General features: G+C 39.7%; 1 protein-coding gene across 3 annotated transcripts; it reads left to right on the top strand.

Moving 5' to 3' along the window:
• The first annotated feature begins 77 nt into the window (after positions 1–77).
• Positions 78–16,615, top strand: LOC116292143 (scavenger receptor cysteine-rich domain-containing protein DMBT1). Of its 3 annotated transcripts, none has more exons than XM_031699401.2 (18): positions 78–188; positions 5,210–5,298; positions 5,833–6,180; positions 6,626–6,961; positions 7,053–7,388; positions 8,051–8,380; positions 8,733–9,068; positions 10,125–10,439; positions 10,866–10,916; positions 11,075–11,274; positions 12,073–12,304; positions 12,841–12,951; positions 13,433–13,620; positions 13,726–13,827; positions 14,156–14,226; positions 14,763–14,803; positions 15,215–15,311; positions 15,799–16,615. In XM_031699401.2, exons 2-18 carry the CDS (start codon positions 5,235–5,237, stop codon positions 15,905–15,907), a joined length of 3,267 nt encoding a protein of 1,088 aa, XP_031555261.2. In that variant the 5' UTR covers positions 78–188; positions 5,210–5,234; the 3' UTR covers positions 15,908–16,615. The 3 variants fall into 3 exon arrangements, with proteins under 3 accessions (XP_031555261.2, XP_088885085.1, XP_031555260.2); XM_089028959.1 differs by lacking the exon at positions 78–188 and adding an exon at positions 1,672–2,082; XM_031699400.2 differs by lacking the exon at positions 78–188 and adding an exon at positions 3,468–3,714.
• The last annotated feature ends 1,041 nt before the right edge of the window (positions 16,616–17,656 follow it).

The raw sequence follows: 17,656 nt of genomic DNA, 5'->3' as shown, positions 1-17,656 counted from the left end.
GGTGAAGCGTAAGGAATTGTGGGTCAAGGTTCTGGATTAAGTGGCTGCATGAGAAAAGAAAGAACAGGAGGATGTAAAACGGGCACAAATAAAGAGGAGTCGATGAATGAAGAGAAAATAGGAAAAGAAGCTTCCTTAAGTGGTACAGAATTCTAGAATTTCATTCAAAACCCAAATCAGATTAGAAGGTAAGTTGACAAATATCGGAATGTAAGCAGTGTAACCTGGAAATTCTAGGAGTATTGATTGTTTCAAAATATGTTTCCTTCCTTTATTTTCACGTTATTTTATCTGGTGGTTCTTTGCAAAGCTTTTTTAGAAGCCAAAGTTTCTTTCCTGCATATTTCACAATGAGAACATCAAAGCCAAAGAACCGTATTTAATACTAATAGTCCAATAATAAATCGAGAAATACCATTTAAAGGTATTAAGTCATTAAATTACAGATACTACAGCAGTTAGCCGAGAATTCGACATTCATATCAAAAATCTTTGCATCGCGGTTAGGTACTTCGATTGCACGTTACGTCATCGCGGCCATGCCGGTTGGTGCCATTTAACAAAATATATCTCATTAGCAACCATCGTTAAAGGCCACCACAATGGCCGCCATATTTTTGTTTTTTGACTTTCTTGGGAATGCTTGCAACCCATCATGCAATTATTACAAATTATCCTTGATCCACCAATCCTTTTTGCACATACAATGCTCGTATTTTCCGACTTTCGTTAAGGCGAATCCTTCTTGCACATCAATGAAAAAATTAATTAAACATTTTCATTCCTTTATTTTTATTTATTCACTGAGATCTTAGTTTTACTTCCGTTTGTCACTGATAAAACAGCATTATTTATCACTTCACACACAAATCTTACCTTGTTAGGGTTTAGCAGAAAATTAAATGGTCTGTCGGTAATGAGATACAAATATTTGCCTCGGAAAAGCTTTTTCGGAGATCCGACGCTTCTAATCAAATGTAATATATCAAGGTTAACGAAAAGTGGTAATTGCGAGATAAACCCATGAAATATTTACATAACTATCTAAGCACAAAGATGGAAAACTAACACGGAAATCACGTCTACTTGGAAATTCGAATTACAATCGGGAAAGAGAATATTGTTGGCTGTTACCCAAATTCAGCCGTACAAAATCATGCAAGTTGTTGTTATGTTAAGCTTCAAGCAAGTTTTACTAACCTTTGTCTGAATTATAAAATAACTTTCTTTTCTCCTTCTCACACCCTTTGTTTTCCTTTTTTTTTTTTTCTTTTTTTTTTTTTCCTTTTTTTTTCTCTTTTTTTTTTTATTGTTTTGTTTTGTTTTGTTTTGTTTTGTTTTGTTTTGTTTTGTTTTTCTTCTTCTTCTTCTTCTTCTTCTTCTTCTTCTTCTTCTTCTTCTTCTTCTTCTTTTCTTTTGTCTTCCCTTTATTTTTCTTATTAAAGGTAACTTAACTAGAATTGAACGGGCAGGTTATTAAATTCAACTCAACTCTATTTATATATGTCAAGCCTCCGGCCGTTCACCCATAATAACCAAGAGAGGTGTCTTAGCTCAAGTTTTTTTTATTTTTAGCAGACCTAGTTAGAGACGCAGCACAGCACTTGTCTCCAGGCCTTGACTGTTGATTGTATTCCTAGAGTCAAGTGTTTGTTTTGTATGAGATGATCGATCGATGACTGACTTCATACATGTCTAGTCTGTCTCTTGCACTGAATGCCTACGGTCTTAGCCTATCATTTCATTGAATTTATTGACAAAATAATCTCTGCTAGAACCAAAGAACTGACCAAGGCATAGCTACAGTAGCACTGACGCTCTAGCTCTTGCGAATCTGACAATGGATCAGCTTTCATTTTGACTTAATATTGCAGACTGCTTTATTTGTACGTGGTCTGTAAGAACGGTTTCCAAGTGCATATCAAGTGCTCACCGAACTCTTGTACGAGCTCATTTACAAACTTCTTTTCAATAATTTTTCAAGGAACCACGCTCCAATGTTTTGTCAGTTTGAAACCTCATCAATAACGTAAGTGTAACAACATCCTGGAAGACTCCTAACTGAATTTGCATTCAAAGAACGTAAGTTTACAACTTTTCTTTAAGTATGCCTTAAGCACTGTGTCCTGCTCTTTCAGCAGCACAGTATACCTGGATTAAATCAAAAGCTGATCACAAACCCCGCGCGCCCGAACTTCAACGTAACAATCTGTTGTTGCACAGATATCACATTTAAGCACTTCAATAGTAGAAGGTGTTACTTGAAAGTTTACAAAACTCTATTTAAAATATTGGCGCCAAATTGGACAGTCAAGACCTCATTGTTTAATTTTCTTGCATAATTTTTTTCGTAATGTGAGTTAAACGAGGGTGAGTTGAAATCGTGAGACGGTCTTCGGTCTTTGAAGCAGTGAGGCATTAGTGATTCAATTATACAGTTTTGTATATTCACGGGTCATGAGAAAAGCAAACTACGGTTAATCCTGTCCATCTTGTTGGCTTTCTTTCGGCCATGTTTACCAACCAACTACCGATAACTCACAAAATAGCAAAGACTTCCTCAGGTGAGGTGACAAAAACGAACCAAAGTTGCCATTGATTGTTAACAAATTTAAATTAAACCTTTCCTAATTAAAAACGCTAGAAAAAATTTTTTTTTCACTGACATTTTTTAATTACTGTTATCAGTGATAAAAATATGTAAAGAATTTGGTTTTTTTAAAAACTTCGTTCTTCTCAATCCTACGTAATATGACTATTTTTTTCTACTTTTTATTGACATTTGAAGTATTTCCTCCATACTTGAAATAATTCGCCAAATTTTTCTTTCACAGTGAAACATAATGATCTTGTCTTAGGTCAGTTTGCTGTTTCCAATATATATTTTTCAATCCAATTGGGATTCGGTTATTGATAACTGTATCCCTAAAGTTATCTCGTTCGGGAGTTTCCTGTGAATATCAAATGAAAAGTGTACATAAAGATACGATTTCACAAGATGTAGTGTTACAGTGTTTGCATTGTTGATCGTACGATCGCATTCAATCCTGTCGATTGGTTTTGATTGGTGTTATGCGTGTTTATTCACCCTAGAACAATAGATTCTGTGTTTGTAAAGAGATGTTTTTTTTTCGTTAGAATGTGTAAAAATGGATTCTCTTGAAGGTATAATAGGCAAAAAGAATAAAATATATCTGACAATAGTTGACACAATCTTTTACAACAACAGCTACAACCACAACAACAACGACAAATCCAAAATTACGCAAACCTTGCATTTGAAATAATAGAATCAGATTGTTCTTTTGCGATAATACAAAAAATGATCACACCCGAAAATAATGAATAATTAAAGCGATAAACTAAAATCAAATAAACTCACAATATTAATTGGATATTCTTTAGCGGCTCGAATCCAGATAGCTTATTACCATGGTAACGAGGAAACGAGTGATTTTCTGTGAGAAGTAAGCAGGAGGGTAGAAAGTTGTGTTGATTGAAGTAATCAATGATAATTTATTACCTCGAGATCTTACTGCGTGAGTTTAACCTCGTCAGTTAGTTTAACCTCACAAGCGATCGTAGTGCACTGGATCATTCAAGGTCCTGGCATAGAGAACCATTTCGTAGCATCTTCTATGAAGGACTAACCTTGAATCTCTCTGACGAACGCGGTAACCGACCAAAACGCTATTGAAGCAAGCCGCGAAGCAAGTAAGTCTATCTTCATGCGTAGATAAATTCCTATGACAAATATTTTGCTTCTTGAGATAGAAAGCTCGGTGCAAAACAACATGAATGTGGGCGTGTATGGCTTGAGCATTTCTAGAGACTTCAGATATTCTACCATATTGCAGAAAGCTCGAACATATCTTGTCATTCCTTCGCGAAAACCGGCTTACACATGGCTTCCACTTTAAATATCTGCCCGCGAGATTTTCCGGATTTCCTGAGGAAGGTCGTTACGAACAAAAATGTTGGGAAAACATAGTTCCTGTGAGTTCCCTTTTATATTTTCTGCTTAAAAAAACATTGCACAAATTATCCAAAAGCTTTTTTTAAAAGAAATTCATATCGATATTTTGCCATTGAACTTTTTGAATCCAAATGACCCGAACTTACTCTGATCTTAATCTTCTGCTTTGCTTCAGTGTATGCTTGGTTCAAATGCCTCGAAATTCTTACGCAAAAGAAGGGTATTTTTCGCGAAAATCGTTTCATTTTCTCCATCTTAGCGGACAAAATGACTAAGAAATGCTGGAGGTGTATCTTACATACGTTGTGATTTAGGTTATCTTTAATTGCTCCAGTCATTTTAGAATTTCGCTTCTTCGCTGAAATGCTTTGTATCAAACCCTTTCAATAGTTGGCACTTGAAAACAGGATATCACGAATGACATGTTAAAGTACTTTTGAACAGATTAGCAATGTGAGATGCTATGGATTCGTTTACTTTAAAGTAAAAACATCTTTATTTACTATCAAAATATCATGCAATCGTTGTCTGGCTCGATTTCTGATTTTTCCAAGCTCGTTGTTCCCACGCTCGTCAATTTTACACAGTTTCAAAATAACAAAGTGTTGATAGCTTGCCGGAATTGAATAGGTCTGGACAATTTCGAAAGGATTGATTGTGGTCATTTTCAGCATCTTTTGGCGCGGTCCTCCATGGCCTTGGTTTGCAGACTTGATGTTTTTACGCTCGGTGATCTCGCCAAACACTGAGTGTTAAAAAATCGAGTATTCAAAGCAGGCTACCATGGCCTCTTGATTTGCCGATAAAATCAAAGGGTCCATATTTTTCCAGCTTTTTCCACCTTTTGAATACCTTGTTTTCGTATTCAGTGTCGTGTTTGCGCACGTTTTCGCTAACAAGCCTATTCTTAAATGGTGCGGTCAAATTCTCTCAAGATCTTCCTAAAATTACCCCACATGCAATGTAAGGCATTTAGTTATAAGTAGCGTTTTATATCTTTCGTTCAACGCGCGAAAAGAAACAGGCACACAACTCTAGCTGCACGCGATTAGTTTGACACCAAGTTCTGGTACCGAACTTTTCGTTATAAGCACCAAACGTTGCACGAAAAATACGAGTTGTAACAGTGGCTTATTAGATACATTTTATTTTCCGTCGTCGGGGTGTTCTGTTCTGAGGGAGGCCGAGCCGAGGTCAATAGTATCAGGCTGAGGAGTTCTGATTGATTTTCAGGTGTGAGTGACGGATTCTGTCTTCAATGGCACCCTTGAACGAGTGGAGCACTATTGTAGTGTGTCTCTGTTTGTGGCAAGTTGCCTCAGGTATTTTTTTTTCTAGAACTTTCTCTCTTTCTCGGTTACGAGTCTGTACGCATGCTTAGTAGTTGTCTTGTCTCATTTCCGTTATTTATCACATGCTATGGCATTCTTGTAGACTTGATTTCCGTCGGTCCGTCCGTCTAATATTTAACATATGCATCCATATATTCCTCCTTCCCTTCCTCCCCTCCTTGCCCCTTCCTCCCCTCCTTGCCCCTTCTTCCTTCCATCCCTCCATCCATCCGCTACCCATCCCTCCGATCCCCCATCCATACATCCCCCATCTGTCCATCCACCTTCCCATCTGCACATCCGTCCGTCCGTTCATCCATCCATTTATTCATCCAACCATCCATCCATGCATCCATCCATCCATGCATCCATCCATCCATTTGTTCATCCATCCATCCATCCATCCATCCATTTATTCATCCATCCATCCATCCATCCATCCACCCACCCACCCACCCATCCATCCATCCATCCATCCTTTTTTCCATCTCTTTATTCTTTACTCTATATCCCTTATCGACACAGGCATTCCTGTTCGGCTCACCAGTAAACATACATATCCCAACAACCAATCCAATGCTGGCAGCGTCGAGGTTTTGTACAATGGAACCTGGGGAGCCATATGTGACGACTACTGGGGAATCATCGATGCCCGCGTGGTTTGTCGGGAACTCGGTTTTACAGATGCCCTGTCTGCACCATGCTGCTCAGCGTTTGGTTACAACGAAACCAAACCCATCTGGCTCGATGATGTTCGATGTCAAGGCAACGAGACAAACATAAGCCAGTGTGATAGTAATGGTTGGGGAAATCATGACTGTGGATGGCAGTCTCATGCAAACGTGGTATGTCGGCCAAATAACTTTACCAAAGGTAAGTATATTCTTAGGGTGCACGTAACGTCATAGCCGCCATTTTGTTTGACTTTGGAAAAATATTTGGTTAGGTTCATTGGGGTATTTCGTCATGTCAACCAACATGGCGGCAATGATTTTTATTCTATACTGGGAAAGGATGCTGGAGAAGAAATATGCATTGACTTTGTTGGTAGAAATATCTTGTTGAGAGATAGTAGAACTTTCCCGGAATTCACTGAAGTAACAACCACGAAACGATTCCTTGTCGAGGCTTGACGTTTTTACATATTTACTATATTTTATCAAGTCGGAAAGGGCCAATTTTGCATTGCGCTCCTAGATCTGACCATAGAAAGGAATTCGGATTCCCTCTAATCCCGATTCCGTGTCCTTCATTACCAGCCTCCCATAAAAATCATTGTTCGGTTTAGTTGTTTATGTTTGTATATGTCAAATTGTAGGCTTTAAGTTCCGTCTTGCTGGAGGCTTGGTCCCTTATGCTGGCCGAGTAGAGGTTCTGTATGGAGGAGTCTGGGGCGATGTAGACAACTATGGCTGGGATCTCAACGCTGGTCACGTGATGTGCCGAAGCCTTGATTATCCTGCGGGGGCGCTGACTACAGTCACCCACTCTCCAGGCATTTTTCCAGGCACGCCATCCAGTGTCAAATGGATAGATAATATTCGTTGTCTTGGCAACGAATCGTCTCTTGCTGATTGTCAATTTGATATTGAGACGAGGATGGTTTCTAGTGGTTTTAACGGTGGTGTGGTGTGCAATACAGGAAATAACACAGGTAGCCCGCTCTTTCAATATATATTTCATTTACCCGTATCGTCCTTTTAAGTATCATTTACGCTGACCTCTTTCATTTCGTTGTTCTTTAGTTTACCAATTCAGACTGGCACATAACGATAACACTCTGCTTTCATATGCTGGCCGCGTTGAAATCCAAGTGGCTGGGGTCTGGGGTTCAATTAACAGCATTCAATGGAATCTCGCCGCAGCCAACGTGACATGTAGACAACTGGGCTACCGTGCAGGCGCGGAAATGGCCATTCTTGGAGCGACGGTGGTTTTTAAACTTAGAGCAAGTGGCAATGAATGGATTCCTAATATTCGATGTTCAGGGTTTGAAAACTCGCTGAATGAGTGTAACTACTCGATTGAGTTTGGGCGTTCATATGATGACGCAGGAGTCGTGTGCTCGACGAACCATTCCGGTAAGGATAGCCACGTGTCATTCCCTTGAGTATTATTCATTTGCTCAATAGGTATATGCAATTGGTGCTTTGGTACTTACTAGCTATTACGAGGTCGAAGGGAAAACTGGGTTCATTTAGCATTGCAGTGCATTGCAAGACTTATTTCCAAGATGGCGTCTATTTTGTCGTCTATAACAGCCCCACAATGCACTGCAATGCCAACTCGACCCAGTTTTTCTCAACCTCGGAACGGCTTATAAGAAGCCGCACTACTTAAAATTCGAGAAATCGAACTTGTAAGAAAAGGGATGTTGTAAGATAACTTCCACCCTCGTCTACAGCTCTTGTCAGTTGGTCAGCTCACTCTTTTAGTCATCCATCGACCATATTTTATCTTTTCATGGCTTTTTTCTTTTTTCTTTCTTTTTTTTTTTTTTTTTTTTTTCTTTTTTGTTGTTGTTGTTGTTGTTGTTGTTTGTTTGGCTTCGTTTCGTTTTTTGTTTTTGTTTCGTTTTTGTTTTGTTTTGGTTTTGGTTTTGTTTTCTGGTAGTAATGATTAATTTGTATACGAATCCAAACAGCCCTTCGTGCAAGTCGATATTTAAAGCAGCCGTGCATTGATTTACATCAGCCCGTTGTTTCAAGGTCCGATAACTAAAAGGCTGTTTCCTTTTTCGCAGACACTAAATATCGCCTGGCGGGAGGCACTAATTTCTCTGGACGAGTCGAGATTAACAACGCAGGAGTCTGGGGAACAGTTCACAATGCAGGCTGGGACATCAAAGCTGCCAAGGTGTTATGTACGAGTCTGGGCTTTAAAGGGGTTTCTCACGTGATCAAGTTTGCTGCTGGTCCCTTTGGACCCGGTTTTGGGCCGTTATGGCTGAGGGACTTGAAGTGTGAAGGGAACGAATCAAGTCTATGGAAGTGTAGACATGCATTAGTTGTGCAAGACTCTTTCAGCCATGACTATGATGCTGGTGTTGTGTGTGAAACAAACTCAAAACAGAGTAAGTGTACATTGTGCAGTTTGAGAGGGTCTGGCTGGTCGTAATCCCATTTCCCAACCGGCCATATTTTGACCAAATTCCATAGTACCAACCTATATCCCCAAATCCCATTCCATTTTTTTTTTATTGCTTTTTGTTTGTGAATCCCATCTTCCCAGCCCAAGAAAGGTAAATCCCAGCTCCCATTTTAACCCCAAGACCCTCGTTTGACTAAAATAATCGCGATGCCTTTGAGTAAATCAATATAGAGTCTAAACGTTTGCAAGTTAAGGCCCATATTTAGTTAATTAGGAGAGTACTTATTGTGGTTTGTGTTATAAAATCTTATAAAACGATTCCATCTTTCTTTAAGCTGCCCTGGAAAACATGAAAATTCGACTCGACGGATCCTACTTTGGCCGAGTAGAAGTCTGGTATTCGGGAGTCTGGGGCACAATCAGCGGCGATAACTTTACCAAACAAGATGGTGACGTAATTTGTCGCCAGCTCGGCTTCCCGTACTCCATAGAGGCTTTGGGGTATGGCGCATTTGGTCCGGGGACTGGGCCTGTGTGGTTGAGCAAGATGAGTTGTGCTGGTATCGAGAAGACTATCTCTTCTTGTCCGATTGGTGGGTTGAGCTCTGTGTATCCAACACACGTGAACGATGCTGCTGTGATATGTAAGACAAGTAAAACTGTGGATAATGGTAAGGACGTTAAACCCCCTAACTTGGACGGTATGCTGTCCCATTTAAGGCCACGTGTCATTTTCTAGAGTATCATTTCTTTGTTTAACGGTTGTGCATGACACCTGAATAGACCCCTTGCAGCACGTCTGAGTGCAACTCAATTTGGAGGACAAAAAAAAAAAAGGTTTCCAATTCTCAGGAGATTGAAGTTCTTTTGTATTGTCCTCCAAATTGAACTGCTTTGACGCCACATGCAAGGGGTCTATATCCATACAACTCAAACAAAAAAAGTTATATTCTTTAGGAAATTACACGTGGTCTGAAATAGGAAAACATTTTGCCCAAGGTAAAGAGGTTTATTCAGAAATTAGAAACTTGACATTCGAACGGTCTCTACTCTAAACCAATGAGAAACTCACCAAGATTCCTATTATCCAATCACGATAGTTGAATACAGAAACGTCATCTTATGTTTTCTTACGTTCCGAAATTTACCTCGAACCACGAAATCATTCTCCAAGTCGAGGTTGAACTTGATAAATACATTAAATGTATGATCCACAAATTGATCAACATCAAGTAAACTAAGGTCTATTGATCATGGAATATTTGAAAGTAGATTGGCTTTTTTCTCTCCAAAAAGTCGTTGCGAGGAGGGTCGAGGCGAGTTGAGGCGACGTGATGGTAAATTGTTAGCCAAAATTGCCCTATTTCACTATGACGTCACATCAAAACAATCTATTTTTTAAACGCAAAGGATCATGGTCGTCGGAGGGGGTCAAATCAACGCAAATTCACCAAAAATTGTTCTAAAACCCGTATCAATCCACGAAGAGAAGTAGAATAGCCAGCAAACGCTCAGAATATTTTTTAGTACATATTAACACATATTATATCTAAAAAACGAGGCCATTTTAGATTAAACTGTTTCGCTAGGAGCAAATTTTGTTGAATTTTCTATTGAATTTGGCGATTCTATCCCTCACATAAACGAGCAGTGACGTCATAGTGAGATAGGGCAATTAAGTCGAATATTTGATTGAAACACTCAAAAATGTTATTTACAATTATCAGATTTTTCACTTCGTCTCGTCGGTGGAAACACCAGCGGTCGCTTGGAAGTTCAGTACAAAGGAATCTGGGGCAGCATTGTGCACGTGAAACGAGACCAGCTATCACGTTTTGGACACGTGGTTTGCAGACAGCTCGGTTTCTTAGGCGTGCTGACGACATTATGGAATGCAGCTTCCATATATGGAAGTGGTAATGGACCTGTTTGGATGACACATGTTCGTTGCCTTGGAAACGAGTCCAATATTGGAGAATGCTACTTTGAGAAGAATTATCACGGCGCTTATCCTGAGGTTGGAGTACTGTGCAATCAAACAAGTAAATATAGATGCTCTTTTTATCTAATTGTATGAAGTTTTATTAAATTAGATTAATAGTACTTTTGCTACTTCAAGAAGAACATGCTCTTTTGTTCTTTATCACCCTCTCCCTCTCCCTCTCCCTCTCCTCTCCCTCTCCCTCTCCTCGTCCCTCTCCCTCTCCCTCTCCGCTTCCCTCTCCCTCGCCTCTTCCTCTCCCTCTCCCTCTCCCTCTCACTCTCCCTCTCCCTCTCCCTCGCCCCTCTCCCTCTCCCTCTACCTCTCCCCTCCCTCTCCTCTCCCGTCCTACCTATCCCTCACCTCTCCTCTACCTCTCCACGTCCCCGTCCCCTCTCCCTTTTCCTCTTCCTCGTCACTTTTCTCTCTACATCTTCTCTCTACATTTCTCAGGATTCTACTAACTATTTTGCAAATGACTTTTCAGGGCTGCCACGTATTACGACCTCGAGCCCCACAAGTCGTACGACTTCAAAAGGTTTGTCCTTATAAAGCATAGAACTTGATAACTCCAAAACTAGTCACTGTTTGTACAACGAGAAGCGACCTTCCATGAACGAGATCATTAATCTTATTTAGGTACAACTAAATAAATTGCAACTTCGACTATTATTGCTTATTTTTTTATTACTATAGGCACAACTGCTCAAGTTCAAATCGAACATTCCACTGACGGCCAATCAGGAATCAACTGGTTTATAACAGTTGGGCTTCCTGTGCTTTTTGGACTGCTGGTCTGTCTGATAATCTTGGTTTGCTATGTGCGGGTCTACAGAGAGAAAAGAGGAATGTACGATACCAATAATGAATTCATAAGGATGGATGACGTCACGGGGGTAGGTACGCAAGCGCTATGACGCGCACAATTGGCCTTTCCAAAGTTCGGAGAAAGACTGGTAACAATATCGTTGTGCATAGGATTGTGGGAATATGTTTGTGGACGAGATCAACTAAGCCCCACAATTCTTTGCACCACGAGGTCCCTTCCCGTCTCCCTTTGAATTTCGTAAAGGTGAATGTTTAGATTGTAAATTAATGTATTATTACTTGGAGGTCTTAGTAGAGAGATATCAGAGATGCTTGGACATTTCTCTCTCGTAAAAACGCTACAATCCTCTTCGTTCTGTAACTGTCGTGTCCTGATTCAGATCATTTTCAGATTTGAAAAAAACTGAAGGTTTTTATAGGTAATGTATTAATACTTGATGGATGATAAGATGCTTGCACTTTTCTTCTATCATATTCCTATTTGATCTGTGATTTTGCCGTGCCCTGACTCATAATATCCCGAAGGTTTTTTCAAAGTTCGATACAATTGAAGGTTCATAGTTATACATAAAGTCTAGGATAAAAGTGTTTAGGAATGACTGCAATATTTTCTTCGTCTAAGGCTCATGTCAAAAGTCGAACTTCACATGAGCCGAACCTAATGACATCAACGAAGACCGCCTTGTTATCCATTGTTTCAACTAGTTTCGGTTCTTGTGAAGTTCGACATTTGACCTGAGCCTTAGAGTATAGAAAAGCGGAAACCTTCACCTAGGTCGATGCAATAAAAACTTAATAATAGTGCTTCTAGCTAGGGTCTTTTCATAATACTTCCCACGAACCGTATTTTTTAAACCCTCATTTAGTATACAGAAAACAGCGATCTTTCGTACTCGTTTCGAAACTTAGCCCTGGAGAACGGCGACGACCGCTGGACAGTTAAAGGGTTACCAGACGAGCGGGACTGGTGGGAGATCCCTAGAGGTTGCGTCTTACTAGATGTAGATATTAGCTCTGACAATAGAACGGTTATATACAATGGGAGGCTGAAGAATGACGGGGGAATAATCAGGGACTGTATGGTGAAGACAGTTCGAGGTGAGTAACAGCTCAAGCTATGTATCGACGACGAAACACACGACGACGAACACCGACGACGAACACACGACGACGAACACACGACGACGAACACACGACGACGAACACACGACGACGAACACACGACGACGAACACACGACGACGAACACACGACGACGAACACACGACGACGAACACACGACGACGAACACACGACGACGAAACACACGACGACGACAAAATAATGACGTCACGGTTGAGAAACCCTGGGGCGAGAAATTCGTTATCAAGAGCTCAAACACACAATGAACGGACGCAAATTCAGTCTTCTGTATATGATATCTATTTTCGGAATTATAATAATAGTTTAGCCGTAAATGCTTTGCGCTACCATACGAGGATTCAGCATGGAAGTATGGTCTCTGGTTATCTTAATCTAAAACAACATTAACGCAACGACCAACAACAACAACAACAACAACAAAACAAAGCAAAAAAATTAGTTTGAGTGCGTGATAAAACTAACTAACCAAACAATGTTCCTTTATTTTTCAAGATCCAAATTATAGTAGTTATTCTGCGAATTTAAAAAACGAACTCATGACAGTTTCTCGTCTGGACAAGCATCCAAATATCCTGTCTCTGATTGGTGCTTGTACATTTAGGGGTAAGTCTACCGCATATATACCAGAGAGACCGCAACCGATTCCTACCCACTATAAGGTGCCAATGTTACTCGAAATTCCTGGCGTCCTGACCGTTGGAATTTCTGGTAATGACGAAATAAAATATCTTTTAATGAAACCGCTGAAGAGAAAACAGTGAATTCTTTCGTACACCCTCAACGACATGCGCAATTTCGTGATGTTTTCAGCCAATGACATGCGATTTCAATCAGCAAACCGCTGACCAGGATACCTATGTTTTTTTCGTGCACCTTACGGACATGCGCAATGGTGTGACGTTTTCAGCCAATGGCATTCGATTTTCAGTAAACCGCTGGACAGGATACTGGAAATTCTTTCGTGCACCCTTACAGACATGCGCATATTCTCAACCAATGACAAGCCATTTTAATAAACTGCTGACCCGGAAATGGACCCTAAGTTTACGGTACGTTTACGGTGAGTGTTGTTTTATTGTGTCAGGACCTTTGCAGTTGGTTTTTGAACGCCCACAGAATGGTAATCTATTGCGATATCTGCAAAGTCACCAGACGACTGTAGACAGTAATGCCAATAGATGTGAGAACAAAAGATGTTCTCTACCCAAGGCAGAGCGGCTTAGAATAGCTATGGACGTGGGTATCGGCATGAGATGGCTCGCTGATCAAAAGGTACGACCTTTGTAAATTGTCCTTGATTTACGAGGATAACACGACACCTCTCTCGCTCCGTATGAGCCACGAATTTACATTGATCCTGTCTGTGGTTATTTACAGTGTGTTCATGGTAATCTAGCGGCAAGAAATCTTTATCTTGGTAAGAACGGCACCGTTAAAATCGCAAGTATTGGGACACCACGTGACTCCAAAGTAACCAAGGTAACAGGAAACCCCTTCCGGTCAAATTTGATTGGTTGATTAGTTCTGTTAGCAATTAGTTTTGCTCATTTAGCATTTATTGGATAATAATGGACAAAACAATGATTACTGCAACAAAGCTGGCTGGACGCCTTATAATTTCTTGCGATCCAAGGTGGCCGCAGTGTCGTCAAAGTAGTTCATTGACACAATACCATCACCGCAAAGTACCCTAAAAGTGGGGAGGTGGCTTAGATAGAAAGACATAGTAGACTAGTATGCATAAGTCTGACGGTGGGAAGGGTGAGACTAGACTTGGAATTCAACATCTTTCCTTGGCTGTTTTTAGGACGATGTGTGTTTGAGGTGGATGGCTCCTGAGAGTATAAAAAACATGAACTTTTCTACTAAAAGCGATGTGTAAGTATCTTCGTATATTCGATATATATACCGTCCTGATTGGTGCAAGGGATCCACAATTTTATGGATTCAGTAGCACTTATCGGCTTTCAACTTTAATTTACACTTTTTATTATAGTTGGCGAAACCATAAACACCTTAATCAATTCGTGTTTATTCAATTAGTGTTTAGTCGTATGTCTATAAAAGTCTCCTTCACAGTTCCCTCCACCATCTTGAAAGGCAGCCGTGCCTTTGCATTGAAGCGAGACTAACGGTGAGCTTGCAATGATAGAGACCTTTTTTAACACCTTGTACAATTATTCACACCTCTCTATCATCGCAAGCTCACCGTTCGTATCGCTTCGATGCAAAGGCTCGGCTACCTTTCAAGATGGGGCAGGGAACTGTGAAGGGGATTATTCCTTTTTGCCTTTTCTCTCTTTTGGCTCTGACGACCTTTTTTGAGGTAGGTGTATACAAATTTTTAAAAAGTCTATCCCAAAATCATTTGAGTTTATTCACTGCTTGATGTTTTTTATTTCGTATATAAAAAGATGGTCATATGGAACTCTAGTATGGGAGATAGAAACAGGAGGTAAGGAGTTTTATTCTCTAAATGTTTTATTCATGATTTCTGGATTTCTTGCTGTGAGGAATTTTTGGTTTCCCTTGGTGACAAAAATATAAGCTTAAACCGCTTCGAAAATACAATGGCAGAAGCTAAATTCACAGGTCTGCAATTCAGTTTAGCTCTTTTAAATATGTCGCATCATTAAAATAGAGTGAAACAAAATGCGCTTTAATCATTGCCGGGAGAGACGGGCTGGCACAATGTTACATGCAGGGACTGTGACGTAAAGGTTCCATGAGGAAAACGCTACGACACGAGGGATGGCGGTAGGTAGAGGAGAGGGCAGGACAAGAGGAGCCAGGAAAGAATGGCCAAAAGAAAAGAGGGTTGTTTATTTTTGGTGGAATATTTCATTAGCCAATTTGTGTTTTCCAGGTTCAGTTCCGTACTCTGATATAAAACCCTTTGAAATTGTTGACAAATTGAAAACTGGATACAAACTGCATCAGCCATTGAATTGCTCAGACGACCTGTAAGTAAATTTATTGCTACATTTATATTATACGGTAGGTAGGTAGGTAGGTAGGTTGGTGGGTAGGTAGGTTGGTGGGTAGGTAGGTAGGTAGGTAGGTTGGTGGGTAGGTAGGTAGGTAGGTGGGTAGGAGGGAGGGAGGGAGGGAGGGAGGGTAGGAGGGAGGTACGTAGCGAGGAATGTAGCGAGGTAGTAGAGAGGGAGGGAGGTAGGTAGGCAGGGAGCTAGGCAGGGAGGGAGGTAGGGAGAGAGGTAGGGAGGTAGGGAGAGAAGTAGGGAGGTAGGGAGGGAGGTAGAGAGGGAGGTAGGTAGGTAGGTAGGTTGTAGGTTTGGATTAGCAGGGTAAAGGGCTGGAGGTAGACCAAACCGCACTCAGCAAGTGTCTTAAACGATACTGTGGAAAGCAAGTGACTTTTACTATGAACAATCAAAAACGAATTTCGCCCAATCAGAATTATTAAATAAAATATTTATATTTTATTCCAAGGTATGCCCTCTTAAGTAACTGTCGCCATGACAACCCAAATAAAAGACTGGACTTTACTGAAATATGTGGCACGCTTGAAATACTGATCAACAAGGAGACGGCATGCTAAATTGATCCCACCAACCATGTGGGCTACCTGTGGTTGGTCAGATCCCATTGACTTGATTATCAGGTAACGCGAAGAGAAGCTGATCCAATGTGGGTTACCTGTGGTTGGTCAGATCCTACTGACTTGATTATTAGGAAACGTGAAGAGAAGCTGATCCAATGTGGGCTGCCTGTGGTTGGTCAGATCCTACTGACTTGATTATCAGCAAACATGAAGAGAAGCTGATCCAATGTGGGTTACCTGTGGTTGGTCAGATCCTACTGACTTGATTATTAGGAAACGTGAAGAGAAACTGATCCAATGTGGGCTACCTGTGGTTGATCAGATCCCATTGACTTGATTATATCAGGAAACACTAAGAGAAGCTAACCCCACCCGCTATGTAGGCTGCCTGTAGTTGGCTTGACCAGTTGAATAACGAAACGTTTGTCCTACGTACCAAATGAAATTCACTGATTTACCTATTTTAAAAACGTAATTTTTGGATAACCTAATTAATTTTTAAAAACAGCTTAAAATATAATACTTTAAAATATTGTCAATAAACTATACAATTTTTATTATAAAAGAATACATTTGAATATGAAAATTAATTGCTACATAAAGACTTTATAATAATAATACTACAAACTACACAGTTTTTAATTTAAAATATTACGTTTGAATATGAAAATTAATTGTCAATAAATAAGTTATAAAGATATCAAATTAGCCTTGAAGACACCTTACTGTGTGTATTTATTATTCTCTACTTTCACATCCCCATAATGCCTTGCGTCTTTGGGGGGTAACCAATCAAAAAACTGTCCCAAATTAAAAGGTTTCTTAATTGCATTTATACTATACCTGCTTTTATCTGTACAATGCTGATTATCAGTTTATTCCAAGTTATTTTTGCATTTTGGTCTTACAGAAAATGTATTGACTTACGGAAAAATGTTTAACATTTACCTTAAACGTCTTCAAGCTTCTATCTTTTTCTGCTTTTTTACTTCTTCATTTTATCTTTGAATACCAAGCAAGGAATTTTCAACATTGTCTGATCAGCCTTCAGCAAAATAAGTGGGTTTTTACCCTCTGGTTACCCCCCAAAGACGCAAAGGATTATGGGGATGTGAAAGTCGAGAATAGAATCATTTACTCGCATCTTAGCCTCAGTTTTAAACATTCAAAATATTCATAAAACTAATAAAATATACAATCAAGAATACAAACAATTTTAAGTTACACTGACATTTCGCTGCACTTTTAAAGGTATAACTCGTTCATAAACATACTGCAGTCACGACCAAATACGAACCTTTAGAAGCCAGCCTTATCATTTACCTATTTCTCGTTTCCTCCCACTGCTTGAAATACGCCCTGCTCCTGTTTTCAAAAATTTCTATCGCAAAGATAATCGTCTAGATGTATACAAATAAACAGTACATTTATTTTTGAAATTCATGAATTTCGAACATTTCGGTTAGAAGATAAAAATTCGAATAGAAAAAATTTCGAATAGTTCAGGTTAAATTCGAATGAGAAAAAATTTCGAATAGTTCAGGTTAAAATTCGAATAAGGAAAATTTCGAATAGTTCAGGTTAAATTTCGAATAAAAAAAATTTCGAATAGTTCAGGTTAAAATTCGAAGAATTTCGAATAGTTCAGGTTAAAATTCGAATAAGGAAAATTTCGAATAGTTCAGGTTGAAATTCGAATAAGGAAAATTTCGAATAGTTCAGGTTAAAATTCGAATAAGGAAAATT

The sequence above is a fragment of the Actinia tenebrosa genome, unplaced genomic scaffold (assembly GCF_029948245.1).
Source record: "Actinia tenebrosa isolate PJP-AT-01 unplaced genomic scaffold, QUT_ActTen_1.0 PGA_scaffold13__45_contigs__length_12533684, whole genome shotgun sequence".
Taxonomy (NCBI): Eukaryota; Metazoa; Cnidaria; class Anthozoa; order Actiniaria; family Actiniidae; genus Actinia; species Actinia tenebrosa.
Note: the sequence above shows the minus strand (reverse complement) of the source record. Positions and strands in the feature narration are given on the sequence as shown.